The 16,294-nt window shown below is 36.0% G+C and overlaps 1 protein-coding gene across 2 annotated transcripts in view; it reads right to left on the reverse strand.

Moving 5' to 3' along the window:
• Nucleotides 1-1,658: 1,658 nt before the first annotated feature.
• Nucleotides 1,659-16,294, reverse strand: part of LOC149793034 (uncharacterized) — a 92,947-nt gene continuing 78,311 nt past the window's right edge. The window contains exon 9 of one of the 2 annotated variants that reach the window (XM_089966924.1): nucleotides 1,659-5,442. In XM_089966924.1, coding sequence (XP_089823050.1) covers nucleotides 3,479-5,442 — 1,964 coding nt within the window. In that variant the 3' untranslated portion in view covers nucleotides 1,659-3,478. Of the gene's footprint in view, nucleotides 5,443-11,195; nucleotides 16,287-16,294 lie in introns of those variants that run through there. The other variant, XM_089966927.1, reaches the window with a different exon arrangement.

Consider the following 16,294-nt stretch of genomic DNA (forward strand, 5'->3'; position numbering starts at 1 on the left):
TTTCCAGCCAAACTGATTAGCACCTTGTATGGCACCAGTCGCGAAAAAATCCAGCAGTGCTTGCCCATGTATTAGAAGCCAGTCTCATAGAAGTCTTACGATAGTTTACGCTGACAGCACTTCAATTACTTAAAAGCATGAGTCACGTCCATCATCAAATCATATTCAATTTTGACCAACATTAAGTGGTTTTGTCACAACTGGCAGATCCAAGAATCGATATTCAAAACAAAGAAAGAAACAAATTAGTTTGAAACCTGGATTTAGAAGTTATCCAGGATGTGCTATCATTCGTTCCCTCTTAAAATGGGATCTTAATGCCTGATCAACCACCAATAAAACAAAAGCCTCTCCCGAAAGACGTGCAAGGATAAAAAAAACAAAGGCACGATCAGGTCACATCCCCAGAAAACAAAATCACCAAGACAAAGAAAAACGCCAGAAAAACTGCTTCTACACGAAAGACAGGCATTATTGCCCTGTCGCAACCCTCCTCCCCCAACCCAATATCCTCGGTGACCAGGTCAACAAGCCCCCACCCCCCGAAAAAAAGAAAAGCACCAAGAAAAAGAAAAGTCCCAAGAAGAAGACAGATTTTGCCAGAAAGAGAGGTACTGCGTACGGAGACAACAGTACTCCCCCAAACCACGTCTCTCGGTAACCGTGTCTCCAGCCTCTTCGACTAACGTGTCTCCAGCCTCTTCGACTTCGTTGTTGTTCATGATGCCGGCCAAACCCGATGAAAAAATGGAAAGCTGTTTGCAAAGGAACTTCTCCAGTGGCAACGACCACTTCTACCTTAAAGACAGCGGCGGCCACTAAAAAGTGCCATGCGCCAAGACCAATGATCAAGAGAGAGAGAGAGAGAGAGAGAGAGAGAGAGAGAGAGAAGAAGTATATTACAAAGTTTACTAGATTTATCAATGAAGAACTGTCACGAATTAGTCAAGTTGCAAACACAACATCGAATGATGCCCCTCGTCAAGATGACACTAGGTACCGACCATACGTGGAGACGAATTTCAATATGTATAAGGTGTGTGCTAGGATATTCACTTCAGTTATTTTGCTCCTGCAAGACAAAAACATTACACTACACTCCTGCTAAAAAAAAAGAGAGAAAAAAAAAAAAAGAAAGGAACTGTCGCCTCGGTTAGCAAATTTCTTAGGTATTTCAATTTTTCATATTTGAGAAATTTGTAGTGCAGCGAACAAGCTTTTACAATGGCATCTAAAGTGGAGAAATTCATTTTAAATTCTACCCGAGAAAGGTTAATGTCCTTTGAAAAGGAATGAACTGCTCCAGATTGCCAGACAATACCATCGTTCTGAGCCGAAGGCTCATTCAAGGATACAAGATATAAAACTATTTTGGCACAATATTTTGTAGAAAAGAATGTGTTGATAAAGGTGCTTTAGGTTGGATAAGTCAGTCTACGTAAAAGTAATAGAACTCAAATTAAAACACAAGGCGGAAATACATTTTTTTTCAGCTTCACAGAGAGAGAGAGAGAGAGAGAGAGAGAGATGATAAACTGACGCTTGCTGAAACTGAAATAAATATCAGACATGCCGTTGAACATGAACCGAGTGATATCCCTAAAAAAAGTTTCTGATAGCTGTTCGGTTCCTTTTGAAATTACTATTAGACGAAAATGTCATCGGGTGATTTTTTATTCTGTTACAACAGCTAGAATTACAAGACAGGATTAGTGAACATCCTTCAACTATAGTCATAACAATTCTGTAACTAACGCTTTTAATTGACGCAACAGATACTTCACGATGAAGGAGCCATGATAGACAGTTGTAAGGGCACTCTACTTCTAGTTCTCAGTTCTGGATTTATGTGGGGGTCCTTGTCCTACATAAACAACATAACAACAGCGTCATTGTATTTCAGTGTTGTCAGAATTTGTTTTTGCATCGACTTCAGGTAAATGTTTTGTTTTTTTTCTTCAAATAATCGTTGCTGCAATTCTATATATAACTTCAACAGTGTCATTTAAAAACAAGGACAGATAAAGTTTTATTTTCTAAAAGCTTTCATGTTATTTTTGGTCATAAAATATACTTATATTTCCACGATTTAATTGAGCCTTTGGTAAATAAAAAGATAAAGAAGAGAAATCCGAAGTTAAAGTTATATCTTGTCGGACACAACGGCAAAAATAAACTAAACGCGAAGAAAGGAAAGAAAACTAATGGAAGCTTTTGCATTCACTGTAGCACATTCACAAGCACAAATAAGCAAATCTATGTTACGCGATGATGTTGTTGTTGTTGTTGGGTTTAACGCCATTTTTCAGCACACGATAGGCTAGTTACGCGATGAACGTATTGCAATACAATTTGGCATATGATAGTTCTAGCAGGTAGACAACGGAGGAATACTAAAACAGTACATTTCCTAAAAACGAAAACCATCGTTCAGAATCAAAACAAGGTCAAGATATGTCAAGAAGATTGGCAAATCTGACCAGACTGTCTTCGTAAAATAAATATCTCTTTGGAATGATAACCATCACATGAATTAATATAAATATTGACTGCCGTTCATTTCTCAAGTGGCGACAATATCGCGTTAGAAATGATCGTTTTCCTATATATTATATAAAAAGTAACAAGTTACTTACAAAAAGTAACGCGTTGAAAAAACTTGTGTTGTGTTCTTTTGGCCAACAGTAAACTTCATAAAAACAACACGTAATGTTTTGAAGAGTAGCGCGTTACGTGTTATTTGTATCTCTTTTGACATGAAATTTGTAGTGTATTTGTCCCAACACCGTTTGGAAACAACCGATATAAAGATAAATACCGCTCTGCAGAATGACCGCTGTAGTAGAGAGAAAGGAGAACTACCATAAGTATCATCAGTCAAGACAGAATTGCACAACTGATAAAGTAGTACTGTTTTCAGTCCAAATAGAAAGTCTAATGCATATGACAAAACATTCTAACAAATTCACTCAGTACCAATTTCAAGTATAATATAGCTAACTAGTGTTTTAATCAGACAGTTTGAGCTTTTCCATATAGTATATTTTCTGACAACGTATATGGACATGTCAAAATCGAATATCTTTTCAATTAGTAAATAGTTGCCTAAATGGAAAATAAATATGTCTACATTTTTAATTATCATATAAATCGTCCTAAACTTATGCTTAACTTCTCCAAAACAAAAATAATAACAACCCAATGATGTTAGTCCTATGTTGCCACCAGAATATAATTCAACCATTATCAGTCGTCACACAACCTTCAAATCATTGCCATCAAATGTTAAATTTATTTGTTCCATTTGTTCCACTGACTGTAACACTAGCAATAAGTTCTTACATTCGCTATGTTTGTGCCATACAGATTATTCTTCCATAATAATAATATACAGCTACTAAATTCAATATAACTGTATTTTATGTTCTGAATTGTTCCACACAAATTAAAAAGTACAGATGATTCATAGGATCCGTGCCTAGAATTGTAGAGTCTTGACGGGATCAATTGTATAGTCGATAGAGGCTGCGTGAGCCTTGTACAGATTCATTTTTTCTTCGTTTCCTAACATTTCAAATAATAATGCGAGCATTTCATACACTATTTTAGAGCACATTGCTTCCGCTGCATTCTCTAAGCAGCCCAGCACATCAAGCAAATGATGTGCGTATCCATATCGCATACAGATTGTAAATAATTTCATGTGTACATGCAGTAATGCCAGCTGTATCTTGTGTGATTTAAGTCTTGCTTTTGCTCGTTGATAGAGGGTATTATCCAAAGTGGAAGACGATGCTTGACGTTCCATATTTACGATGAAGTCACAAACACTTTTTTGATATTTCTGCAAGAAAAATTTCATCCCCTCGACTGCAACTTCATCAGAAGCCACAGAGCAGAGAATACTCGCAAATTTATGCAAAAACTCACAGACTATATTTAAGTCGGTAAATTTGGTAGGTATCATTGTTTCTCCGATGCATCGCTCTACAACAGGTCCAACCAGCTCTGAGAGTTTCGATTGCGCGAACGAGGAGAACATGATCTCGGCCGTATGAAATCCCTTGATTCGGTCCATGCAAAATGCCAGGCACCAGCGATCAATATCTGACAACTTTTGAAGCATATTGGTGACCTGAACTGCACCACTCACAACTCCAATTACATCATCAATTCTCGGAATGCTGGCCAAAATCGTGGATGCAGAATCATAAAGCGCTTTCTCTGCCATTCTGTGTGACACAGCTATCACTTTGGGACAAAAATTGTCCACAAAAGCTATTTTAAGGTCGTATTCATCTGCACTAGATAATAATGCTTCGAAAATATCATCCAGAAACCTTCCTGGTTGCAAGCAACATAAACCAACTTCGTCACAGAAAGAGTATAGGCTGAACAGCGGGTAAATATGAAGGATTTCTATTTGTTCAATAAGTATGGCAATTCTCTTATCTGTAAGATCTTGTAGGATATTTCTGCTTGAAATAAAATAGTGTGGTAATGATCTTGCCTCCAGATGATGTCTGATACGTGAAAACATGTATACAAGACACAATACCGGCTCCATGTCCCACTTACTTACTGGGATAGTTTCACATGCATAGAAAAATACGGTCTTTAAAATCTGTAAGAAGTCTTCATCCAGACTGTCTTGTCGTGGATCCACCAACATCCTCATCAGCAGGAAGCATAACCTTTGTGACCTTGTGGTTGCAGTCGCCATGATGAACTTTTCATGTGCCGCGAAACTTATTTCCCATTCGATATCGGAAGATGATGTAGATATATTCGGACCTCTGGGAATAATGAAGGTATCTAACGCTGCTACTTGTTCTAAAATGTCAGAATTCGGCCACATCACTGACCTCTGCCGAAAGCGCCACTCGGTGGTAATAGCGGAACATCTACTTCTAAAAGAAATTAATAACCCCTCACGTGTATCATTGTTTATGATTGACGTTTTCCAGAGCTTACAGTGAAGATGTTTGAGATATATATTGCCGTCTTTGTGTGAAACAATGGCTGGATACCATAAAAAGGGGGTTGTCGGAATTAATCTGGTAAAGCCTGGAGGGCTTTTCAGTTCATGCAGGATAAGGTCGCATGTTGCCATATTTCTACTGCCCTCAGAAACCACTCTTGTATCCCCAGGTATACAGTAGGCATGCACACCAGTGTACTTAAGTTCTTTATGATCGGTACGAGAATCCAATGATAAACGTTTTGACGAGTATATTGGATAACGAACCTGAGCAGGTAAAAATTCGATACCAAAAAACTGCGCTGAAAATTGTTCCTTACTGAAATCTGCGAATCTTCCTTCATCCTTAGGCAATATGTACTTTGAATTGAAGATATAGTTTACTAGAAAACCAAGATGCAGAGTTGGAAGAACTACATCGTCATGGCCAGTCCCATTGTCACTCATATCTGTCCAGAAGCCTAGAAACATAAAATACAGCAATAAACGATTGAATATATACAACAAACCATAGAAGGCTTTAAACACGGCACAAATAAAGTACGTATGTATAGTGAAATAAGACAGGATTAGAAATATAAGGCATCTATTAAGATACAGAAACTTTCCAAAATTACGACCCATGACTTTTTGCATAATTTTTGATGGACTTGTAATATTTCTTACTCAGCGATATCAATTGTTTCAACAATTTTTTTGTTTTTATTGATTCTGGATGAAAGGCTGAATGTCCTCGTATGAGGATACAATGGCCATGTGTATCCACACATCAATCAAGTGTACCTCGATAGGAGGATTGAAACGAAACTTTTAGATGAAGCTCGACCACACAACTGATTGATTTCAAACGTTTCTGTATAGCATCTTCGACGATAAAAGACACAATTTAGGCATGCAATATTTGTATCATAAATCTGATAGGTATATTTAATATTATTCTTATTATATCAAACTATCGCATAGATTCTAACCAAGTTTCGTGCAGTTTAGCCGCTGAAATTGATTTACTTAGAAACTTCGTTAATGGTTTTTCCTTCCGAAATGCATTTATGCTGTGTTAAGTATCACAAATTAAAGGCATATTTTGCGTGGTTCATAAACCCTTTGGTTAGGGGAATGTGTTGTGCGGTTGCTAAAGCCTCTTGGGGACAGTCTGAAACTAGAGACATATATCAAGCGGTTCTCAAAACGTTTTGGGATTAATCTCAAACAAAAGGCATTTGTCGCGCGGTTGGGCAATTTCCAGAAGCATCTTTAAGCACCCTCAATCAATAGCCTTTAAAATGTGTATATACATACATACATATATATATATATATATATATATATATATATATATATATATATATATATATATATATATATATATATATATATCTTTTAGGAAAACAACTAAATGTTGGAATGAATTCATGTAACTGTTTACGAGACCGTGAAATACTGTATTTTCCAAGGGATATAATTTTGATAATCCATGGACTGGAATACCAAAAATACGTTTTCATTGTTCCGTCAGTGAGCATCTATACCATTATGAGCAAGACTTTGAGCTACTTTTAGACGCTTGCATCATCTGGTGGTAAGTATTGTGGTCTTTCATGCAGACAAAACGAATTCAAATCTCAAAATCTGCATATACTATTTTCTTTAATTTCTTTATTATGTGCTGTTGTTTTTTTTAACTTGAATTGTGTAAGAGAAATACGTTACATGGGTTACGGCAAGTAATCTGCTACAGCTGTAACCGCTCTGGTGGCCTAGTGATCAGAGCGTCCGACTCGGATGCTGGAGGTTGCGGGTTCGAACCTCGGCCAAGTCATAACAAAGATTTACAAAAATGGTACTAACAGCTGCCTCGCTAGGTACTCAGCATTAACAGGATAGCGTTAGGACTGGTCGGATAATTATCCTGGAATCAGGATAATGTGACTGGATGGGATATCATGATACATGTCTGCGGCATGGTGCCCCAGTACTAGACATCACTATATACTGCCACACTGCTGACATTGTAGCGATATGACTGAAAACTTGTTAAATCCAAATCACACACACGCACACACACACACACACACACACACAATATTTGTTAAAGTGAGATATGCGTTAATGCTTTATACAGGTCTAAAAAAGATTGGAAAATTATGTTAAAAATCCAAATCACACGCACACACTACTTCAGTATAATATCCATATTTCTAACCTGTACATTTGAGCATAACATGTATGAAACATTGCTTTCTCTGAGTGAATAAGGAATATATGCTCATTCACTCGATGAAATATATCCGTTATTCTCTCTCGTTTCACTTCAAAACCCTCTCTTTATTACATTATAACAGAAGTGAATTTAGTAATATGTTGGGTATTTCTTCTTCCTCAGAGTATCTAGCAAATATAGGTGTTATGTGTTTAGTTAGTTTACGTCATTGCTGTTTAGACTGGAATGAAACGAAAATAATCCTTCAATGTGAGTTGAATAGGAAGTTTCCAAACTCGTGATCAAGATTTTTCTATCATATGAAGGATTCAATTAATATAACATTGCTTTTGCAAATGAGACACATACAAAATTCAAACATTCTTGGGTATAGTAGTCGGTATTTCATTGAATCATTATCCGCAACATATATCAAACATTCCCTATGATTCCATCCAAGTTTCGTGCAGTTTACTGTTGAAATTGATTTAATTGGGAATTATGTTAATGGTTTTACCTTCAGAAATGTATTGTATTATGTGTAAGGTATCTCAAATTATTCGCATGTTTTGCATAATTTTTAAACGCGGTCGCTAAAGACCCTTGGAAATAGTCTGAAACTAGAGACAAGTATCAAGCGGTTGTCAATACTCTTTGGGAATAATGTCAAACAAAAGGCATATATCGCCAGTCTGGAAATTTTCATAAGCATCTGTAAGCATCATCAATCAATAGCCTTAAAAAAGTAATTCGAGATATCCGCGGTGGCTCATTTGCGAACATGTCGAACTCGAAATCAGGTCCCTCCATTATTAAAATCTACTCAACATTTCTAATAATAAAATTTTACTCTAGACTGAAATATTACTCCTCATTGACACATGCAGTTTGTTTTGATTTCCCGAATATTTATGAGTAAAACCTGGAGTTGAGTAAAGTTATTCGTGATTGAAGGGAGCGGGTATGAATCATACTCAGATCAAGTACGGTCGGCCGCCGTGCGTCGAAATGCACAAAATACATTACTCAGTTCCCTTTGAGCGATATAACATTTCATGTATGTGCCGTTCAAAACAAATCCATCATTCTTAATTTGAGAGAAAACATGCATAATATATGAAGAATATTTCACTTGGATGACATTTACCCCTCATTATATTGATGAAAAATTCATTTACTGCAAGCATGCCATAATTCGTGTACCGACCATTTTGTTAAAATGTCACCAACAACGCCATCTCTTGTTTTCACATCAGAAATATATTAGACCTTTTCCAAAGGTTTTATATACTTATTTCATTAAAGATCAGTTTAGTGAGCTATCTCTTTCATAGTTTGTTCTGTGGTCAGCATAGTGACTCAAAAAAATCAGTGCGGGTTAGAATCCTGCCTACATCAGCTGGCCGCCTTGGTATTTCTGATCAAAAGACTTTATTCCTATTGACTCGGTACTAAATTAATCAATTTTTGGGCTAATGTATCAATCAATCTAAGTCAGCCACTACTTTAAGCTTTTATTACACGGAAATGTATCCTGCATTTTCAGTTGTGAAGCTACTGGGTGTGCTGCTACCCAACGCCTGGTAGGTTGAATGATTGTAAGCCACGTTAAAACTCTCGCCGATATCATAAGATTATAGAATGGCAGCAAATGGATTCGTGGCCCCTCAAGAAAAAATAATAACCAAATAAATAAATAAATAATGAAACACAGTCTGTATTAGTATTCGTGTTAGAGCTGATTTATTGGACATCTGAGTCAAGATAAAAGAGGGAAAGGTCAGAGTGGAACACGCACCATTATCAACGGCGGCAAAATGTAAGAACCATGATCTACTTGACTGTGTGTGTCCAGTGGCGTCGCTAGGGGGGTGCGGACCGCACCGGGTGACACCATCTCAGAGGGATGACACCAAAATGAAAAATTGCTCGGTCTAGTCGGATTTCATAAGTGGATAACCGATCATAGTTAAATACATGACTAGTAGGCACAGCAGTGGCGTCGCTAGGGGGATGCGGGGGGTGGGACTGCACCGGGTGACACCATCAGAGGGGATGACACCAAAATGACATTACTAAGGATTCTGTATGGTCTGTTACGGAAGGAGGACCATGGGGGTGACACCATGAGCTACCGCACTGGGTGACACCAACCCGAGTGACGCCACTGTGTGTGTCTATCGGAACGTAAGAATCATGATCTGCTTGAATGAGTGTGTCTATCGGAACGTAAGAATCATGATCTACTTGACTGTGTGTGGCTATCGGAACGTAAGAATCATGATCTGCTTGAATAAGTGTGTCTATCGGAACGTAAGAATCATGATCTACTTGACTGTGTGTGTCTATCGGAGCGTAAGAATCATGATCTACTTGACTGTGTGTGTCTATCGGAACGTAAGAATCATGATCTACTTGACTGTGTGTGTCTATCGGAACGTAAGAATCATGATCTACTTGACTGTGTGTGTCTATCGGAACGTAAGAATCAGATCTGCTTGACTGTGTGTGTCTATCGGAACGTAAGAATCAGATCTGCTTGACTGTGTGTGTCTATCGGAACGTAAGAATCAGATCTGCTTGACTGTGTGTGTCTATCGGAACGTAAGAATCAGATCTGCTTGACTGTGTGTGTCTGTCGGAACGTAAGAATCATGATCTGCTTGACTGTGTGTGCCTATTGGATGATTACCGTCCGAACTAAAACCTGTTCTACCTAAGCAAAACAAAGAAAATAATAATGAATACACCCATTAAAATAACAAATAAAAATAATGTTTACAATAGGGAAAAAGCGACTCAGGTGTTCATAAATTCCAAGTCACCGAATGCATTCTGTACCTTTTATTTTGCGACACCATGGGATTTCCAAAAAGCTAAACCGGCCAAAACTACAAACCAGATGACTGTGGGATAGTGGTTAAGACACTGTTATGTATATGTAAAATTTTTGTAATTTTTATTCGTGACTGTAAATTGCAATGATTAGATATACATAGATTTGGGTCTAGGTGGTTATTTAGATATCAGGAACGTAAAATTGCATAGGATCTATAAATAGATGCTTACATATGTCTTTACAGTTACTAATAATAAAGTTATTTGTCAATATGTTGACAAGGATGTTTTTTTATTCCAATGCACAGATCGGTCAGGTTATATCTTAGAAGAATTAATTGCCATTGGATGGATAATATCACGTGCGTTCTTCAACGATGTTGGAAATTTGCAATTTGTCATAAAGGTAGTTGTAGAAAAGTTCATTTTCACACTTTTTGCTAGTATATAAGTAAATGGAGCTGGACAATGTTCGTCAATCTTATTTCTTGTGTTTTTGTTGTAAAATCATGTCTGCAGACGTATTTTAGGTTGTATTTAGATTTTATTTGAGAAAAGAAAAAAAAAACAACATTTGTTTGGATTATTCTGTGAAAATAGAAAGTGCTCATTGGACTATAATATAATTTTGGAACTACTGTGAATTTTTCATTGGATGTCTGGACAGCGCCATTTTGACACATCAGGACAGTTTCTGGAAGAATGTATTATCTGATCTGAAATTAATGCGGAACATTTCGTTCTTTTGTACTTTAACATAACTTTTCTCCAGAATTATTTTGAATTCTACTGATAATACTGTAAGTTCTACTCACATTTCATTTTAGGGCAGTGATAATTAAAGTGTTTGTTAACGTTTGCAAAACTTAATGTTTTAGCTTTTAAGTTTATTAGTTTATATCCATATAGTCATAATGACAGCCTCTTTCATATTAGTGTACATCAGCTAGTTTTCAAAAGGAAATGCAGTCTTAAGTGCTTTGCTGACTGGAGCAAAATCGCTGGCTGGGGTAGAACTTAAATTCAGCCTCCAACATTCCTATTGTGGGCGTGCAGTACTTGTCAACTGGTCACACTTCCTCTGCTTTGTCAAGATCTAGTTAATTCCCGCTCAGTTTTTCTATGCCAATATAACCTCAGAGTAATTTATGAACTTATGTTAGAAAATAGCCTTCGTAATTATATCTCTAATTTTAATGTTCTCTAACAGGCTGTATACATAAGAAATATGAACCTGGAACGGATGGCAGATATGAAAACCACTTAAAGCCAATATATATATATATATATATATATATATATATATATATATATATATATATATATATATATATATATATATATATAGTAAGCCAGTAAGTAATATGGCATATAATTCGAAACAACAAAGATAAAAATCCTCATTAATATTCTAATATGAAACGTATACCAATCATCCACCACAGTGGGCCTACAGCTTACTTTAAATATATAAACAAATATATATTTATTATGCCAAAACTACAGAAACATACATACATACATATATACGTACATACATACATACATACATACATACATACATACATACATACGTGCGTGCGTGAGTGCGTGCGTACGTACGTACGTACATACATACATACATACATACATACATATCTTGTCTGAAATATGAACATTTCCTCTTATGAAAAGCAATTACAGTAAAATGATGTCTCCCTTGGGTATTTTGCGTAAATTGTGGCAACATAACCTCAGAAGAATGTATGAAACATAAATCGTTAATTTTAAGTAGTTTTGTTTTAGTAGCGCTGGCAGTTTAAAAATAAATCTGTTGCTCATCTTCAAAATTAAATACACTGTTGTTTAGGTCTTCATAATTTACCTTATAGCACCTTCCAGTTTCAGTTCTTATATGGAAATTTGGCAAAATTCTTGTCTATCTAAATTAATCTGTCTATATGTCTCAGACAGTATGTCTTTTCTCAAACAAGTCTCGCAAAAGCTGTATATTATTCAACGAATTTCATAAATTCAAAAATAAATCACTGCCCCATTAACAGTCTATTTAACACAATTCTGATTTGGGACACAAAGATTCAAATTCTAAAGGTTGTGTGCATATTCAATTTGAATTGTTTGTTTATTGTTTTGTTTTTTTTCTTTCATTATATGCTTTGGATAGTTATATTTCAGTCCCGAACTTGTCCAAAATTAAGTGCATTGTCTATATGGCCTGACATCGATCGATTGGGGTTTCGTAAAAAAAACTTGTTTATCTCAACATGTGTCTAGAACTTTGAATATTCCCTACGAAATGCGTGTTTACCTGTTGTTAATTAATTTTATATTATAATTTTAGTAACAGACTTATAACTTATAATTATAACTAAGATTTTGTTTCGTAAACATTAGGAGCCTTCTATACGGTAATTTCCATTAAGTAATGGGTTTTGGCTCTAGACAACGCTAATTGTTACGACTCTGTGGTCTTAAAATAAGTAATAGAATAGAGTTAGAAGTTACAGGCTTAGTAAAATTCAGCAAATAATTTATTTCCTGAGAAAACAAAGTGAAAATGTAACAATTGAACTTATGGTATTGCGAACTAAATCCCAAATAATACTAGAATTACAGACACAAGTCCTATTGATTAAAGTTCTGAGTAAAGTTTAATGGAAATACAATTAAATCCAACGCTGAAAGTGTTAATGTGCCTGTGGTGGCCCGTGTTGTGGTGATGTACAGTCATTTGTTGGATCAGCATTATACAATCCAAATCCTTATTTGAAATTTCACTATAAAATCCAACACTCCATTTCCAGAGTGTTTTTTTCCCCCCAGTGAACAAATAACTTCTGAACACAAGAATAATACAAATGATTCTGGCTCAAGGTCGTATAGCACAGATGAATGATTTCTAGAAAAGCAAGAATGTATAGTGTTCTATTTGATCTCAGGTCACAATCAGCATTTTCTATTAAAATAACATATTACTTAAAGGAAAACTACCTTGCAGAAGGTTCGTAATGTTTACAAAATTAAATCTTAGTTATAATTATATATAGAATTTGGTAAATGCAAAGACTTTAATCAGGCAAAGATAATAATCATAATACATTAGCCATACTCATAGGGAATTTATTTAGCTATGTATTAGTTATTTACGGAGAAAAGAAATAATGATTCAGGTCAAGTAGAAAATTAACATGATTTTGGTCAATGTCAAGTCCAACATACAATATTTCATTATGAATAGCATATAATGAAATTTAAAAAAAAAAACAACAGATATCAAATATTGCTAATTAAAAATACATAACACCTCCCATCATAAAGAAAAAGAACCATTTATGCAGTTAGTTAAATATTCAAGTGATAAAACATTACATAAGATGGACAGAGAGAGGATTAAATTTTATATATAACATTATCACATATATAGTTCTTTATGAATAACAAATAAATGACGTATGTCTATACATTCATGCTTTAGTTCAACCAAGTTACTTCTTGATTTGTGTACACCACTAACGTAGTGATACTAAGCATATCACAGCAGAGACATTCTGATCGGACACCTTAAAAACTATATATACCTTGTGCGGATGTTTACAAGAATAAGGTTTAATCAGCTAGAATTGTCATCACAATGTGTTAGTTTGCTTTTCAATCAACATTTCTCATACTATGACCATATGTGTCTAATATTTAAACACCATATGAAAATGTCAAAGAAGCAGCGTCTGAATCGGATTGCTTTGGTTGCTGTTAATAGTCTTAAATAAGGTAGTTTGATCTCTAATTAGGTTTGGTGTGTCTTTATACGAGAGTTGTACAGATATGGTGTAGTACTATACAATTATCGATATTAACGATACGTATTTTTGCAAAGCAGCAGTTCTAGAACTTATTTAATTGCAAAACTTACGTCACAACGTGCTTATAGTATATCGTTATGCTGACATGAGACAGACATCGTTTGCTCTACACGTTATGCTGACATGAGACAGACATCGTTTGCACGAACTAGTTTTACTAATCGTTTCCGAGATTTAGCATAATGTTATTATCTTTCTGAAAATAATGAGATTTATATCAGATGCAGATGTGGTGGCAAAAGTAGAACAGTCACTGCTTTTGTAATGACACATCAACGTTCAGGTTAATGTAGGTTCAACGAACTCATTCATGTTTTAATGAATTTATGCATATAATTGCTGTGTGAATACTCCGGTTTATAATGCATATCATCTCTAAAACTGAAGTTCAACATGTCTTTCCTTTAAGGAAATATGTTTGTTTTTTTTTAAAAAATCCATCCACTAGACTATGTTAGAATACAACTTCTATACAACTAATCCGAAATGTTGTCTACGGTTGTATTTGCATTCTATGTACAAACTGCTTTACTCCGAGCCTGACGTGCCTTATTTTCATCACCGATCAACTCGTAAAAGTCAGCAAGAACTTCATATTGATTCTGAGTACCTATAAGAGAGCAAAATCTTTCCAAAGGTCCGATCACGTCAACTAATAAACCAGTTTCCTGAAGGCGTACGGCCATATTGTAAAGCTGTCGGTATAAATTGGTGACATAAGCAACATAAAACGACACACACACCATGACGGACATAGATTGTTCTTGTACAGAGAAAGAATACAAATCATTTAAGTCTGGGAGAACGCTTTGTGCTTCGTGGGCTTTATGAAGCAGAAAATGTCTTAAGCCCACGGCCATTGCTCTTTCGAAAGGCCAAATTAAAGACATAAGATCGGTGAAGGATGAAACAAAACAGACCATGTTGACACCATAGGAATAGGTTTTTGGAATTTGAATATCACCAAATAGAGCAGTGAAATTTGAACCGAAAATTTCAACAATATTTACAGTTTCAAGCTGACAACTTATTAGTTGCGTAAGAGGTTTTCCCATCAGCCTTGAGAAGATTAATAACACACACCACATTTGCACAGGTTTAAAGGACGCATAAATTTTGTCAAATAAGGACAATATTTGGCATGAATTAATTCCATGTTGCAACTGCGTCATTCGTTCGTTTTGATACACAGCCTGATCCATGTCTCTCATTTCGGCTTTGCTTTGTGTTAAAAGTGAAACATTGGCTGAGAATTCCTCAAATCTTTGTGTAATGTCCGTTTCGGATCCGACAGATTGGAAGTCGCAGATAACAGCATCGAAGATAAGACCAAATTTTGTCCCACTGTACCCATAACCATCAAAAAGGAAATGCAAACATGACAAAGGAGTACTACGCAAAATCTCGAGTGGCTCCAAAAGTCGTTCTAAATCAATATGGGATTTCCCTGCAAGAATATTTTTACAACGCATGAAATAATTTGGAAGAAAGTTTGCCCTCAGACCATCAAGAATCATGTCAATAATCTTGCAAACACAAAATGAGGGATTTTCCAACCACGCTTCGTTAGGAACCTCTTCGCAAGCATAAAGATATACAGATGTCAACATATCGTCGCAGTCAATATCGTCAAGATCATGAAGATGGTCAACGATGGAGGTCAAAAGAAGCAACAAGTTTCTTTGCTCCTTTGTGACAATCCCTGTGAAGAATAACCTTTCATTAGTATGAAAAGAATATTCCCATTCAATATCATTGCCGATCGTAGCTGGAACAATTTTACATCCCAAAGCAACAATTCGCTCAATGTCAGCACTACTTGGGACGTTATTTAAACGCCTTCTGGTTACCCATTCTTCAGCTTTTGCAGGCCATCGGCAATTGAATCCAACTGTAGCTGTGCAGGTGATAAATGGTAACGATGAAAACGGTATTCCACTTGCAATCGTTTGTTTGAGATAAATTGTGTCTTCAACTAACGCGAGAGCACATTCTTCCCAAACATTTGGGTTAACAGGAAGGAGTCGTAAATAACCAGGCTCAGAGGTTTCCTCAGATATAACAAAGTCAACATCTTTGAGTGTATTACACCATGTGAATACTGCCTTTGAATCATTCGGGGTAAAGTATATCTTAGGTTTCCGTTTCTTGCTTCTTATGTTTGTTCCTCCCGTCAAATGATGAGTTGGAAACGTTCTCCGTCGAACGTAAGGTTTCAACTTCGAATGCAATAATGACGATACCTCAGCATCAAAAGGGTACATTGACACAGTTGGTGCAATTTTGGGATCTTGATATGTGACGTATCCCTCCGAGATAACCAAATTCAGTAGAAAGTTCAGATATGGTAGCGGCAGTAAACACAAAGAATCAATTACCGAATCACTGGGATCTGCATGATGCATATCTGCAAGA

Source organism: Sinohyriopsis cumingii, chromosome 8 (assembly GCF_028554795.1).
Source record: "Sinohyriopsis cumingii isolate HCF-2022 chromosome 8, ASM2855479v2, whole genome shotgun sequence".
In the NCBI taxonomy this organism is placed as follows: Eukaryota; Metazoa; Mollusca; class Bivalvia; order Unionida; family Unionidae; genus Sinohyriopsis; species Sinohyriopsis cumingii.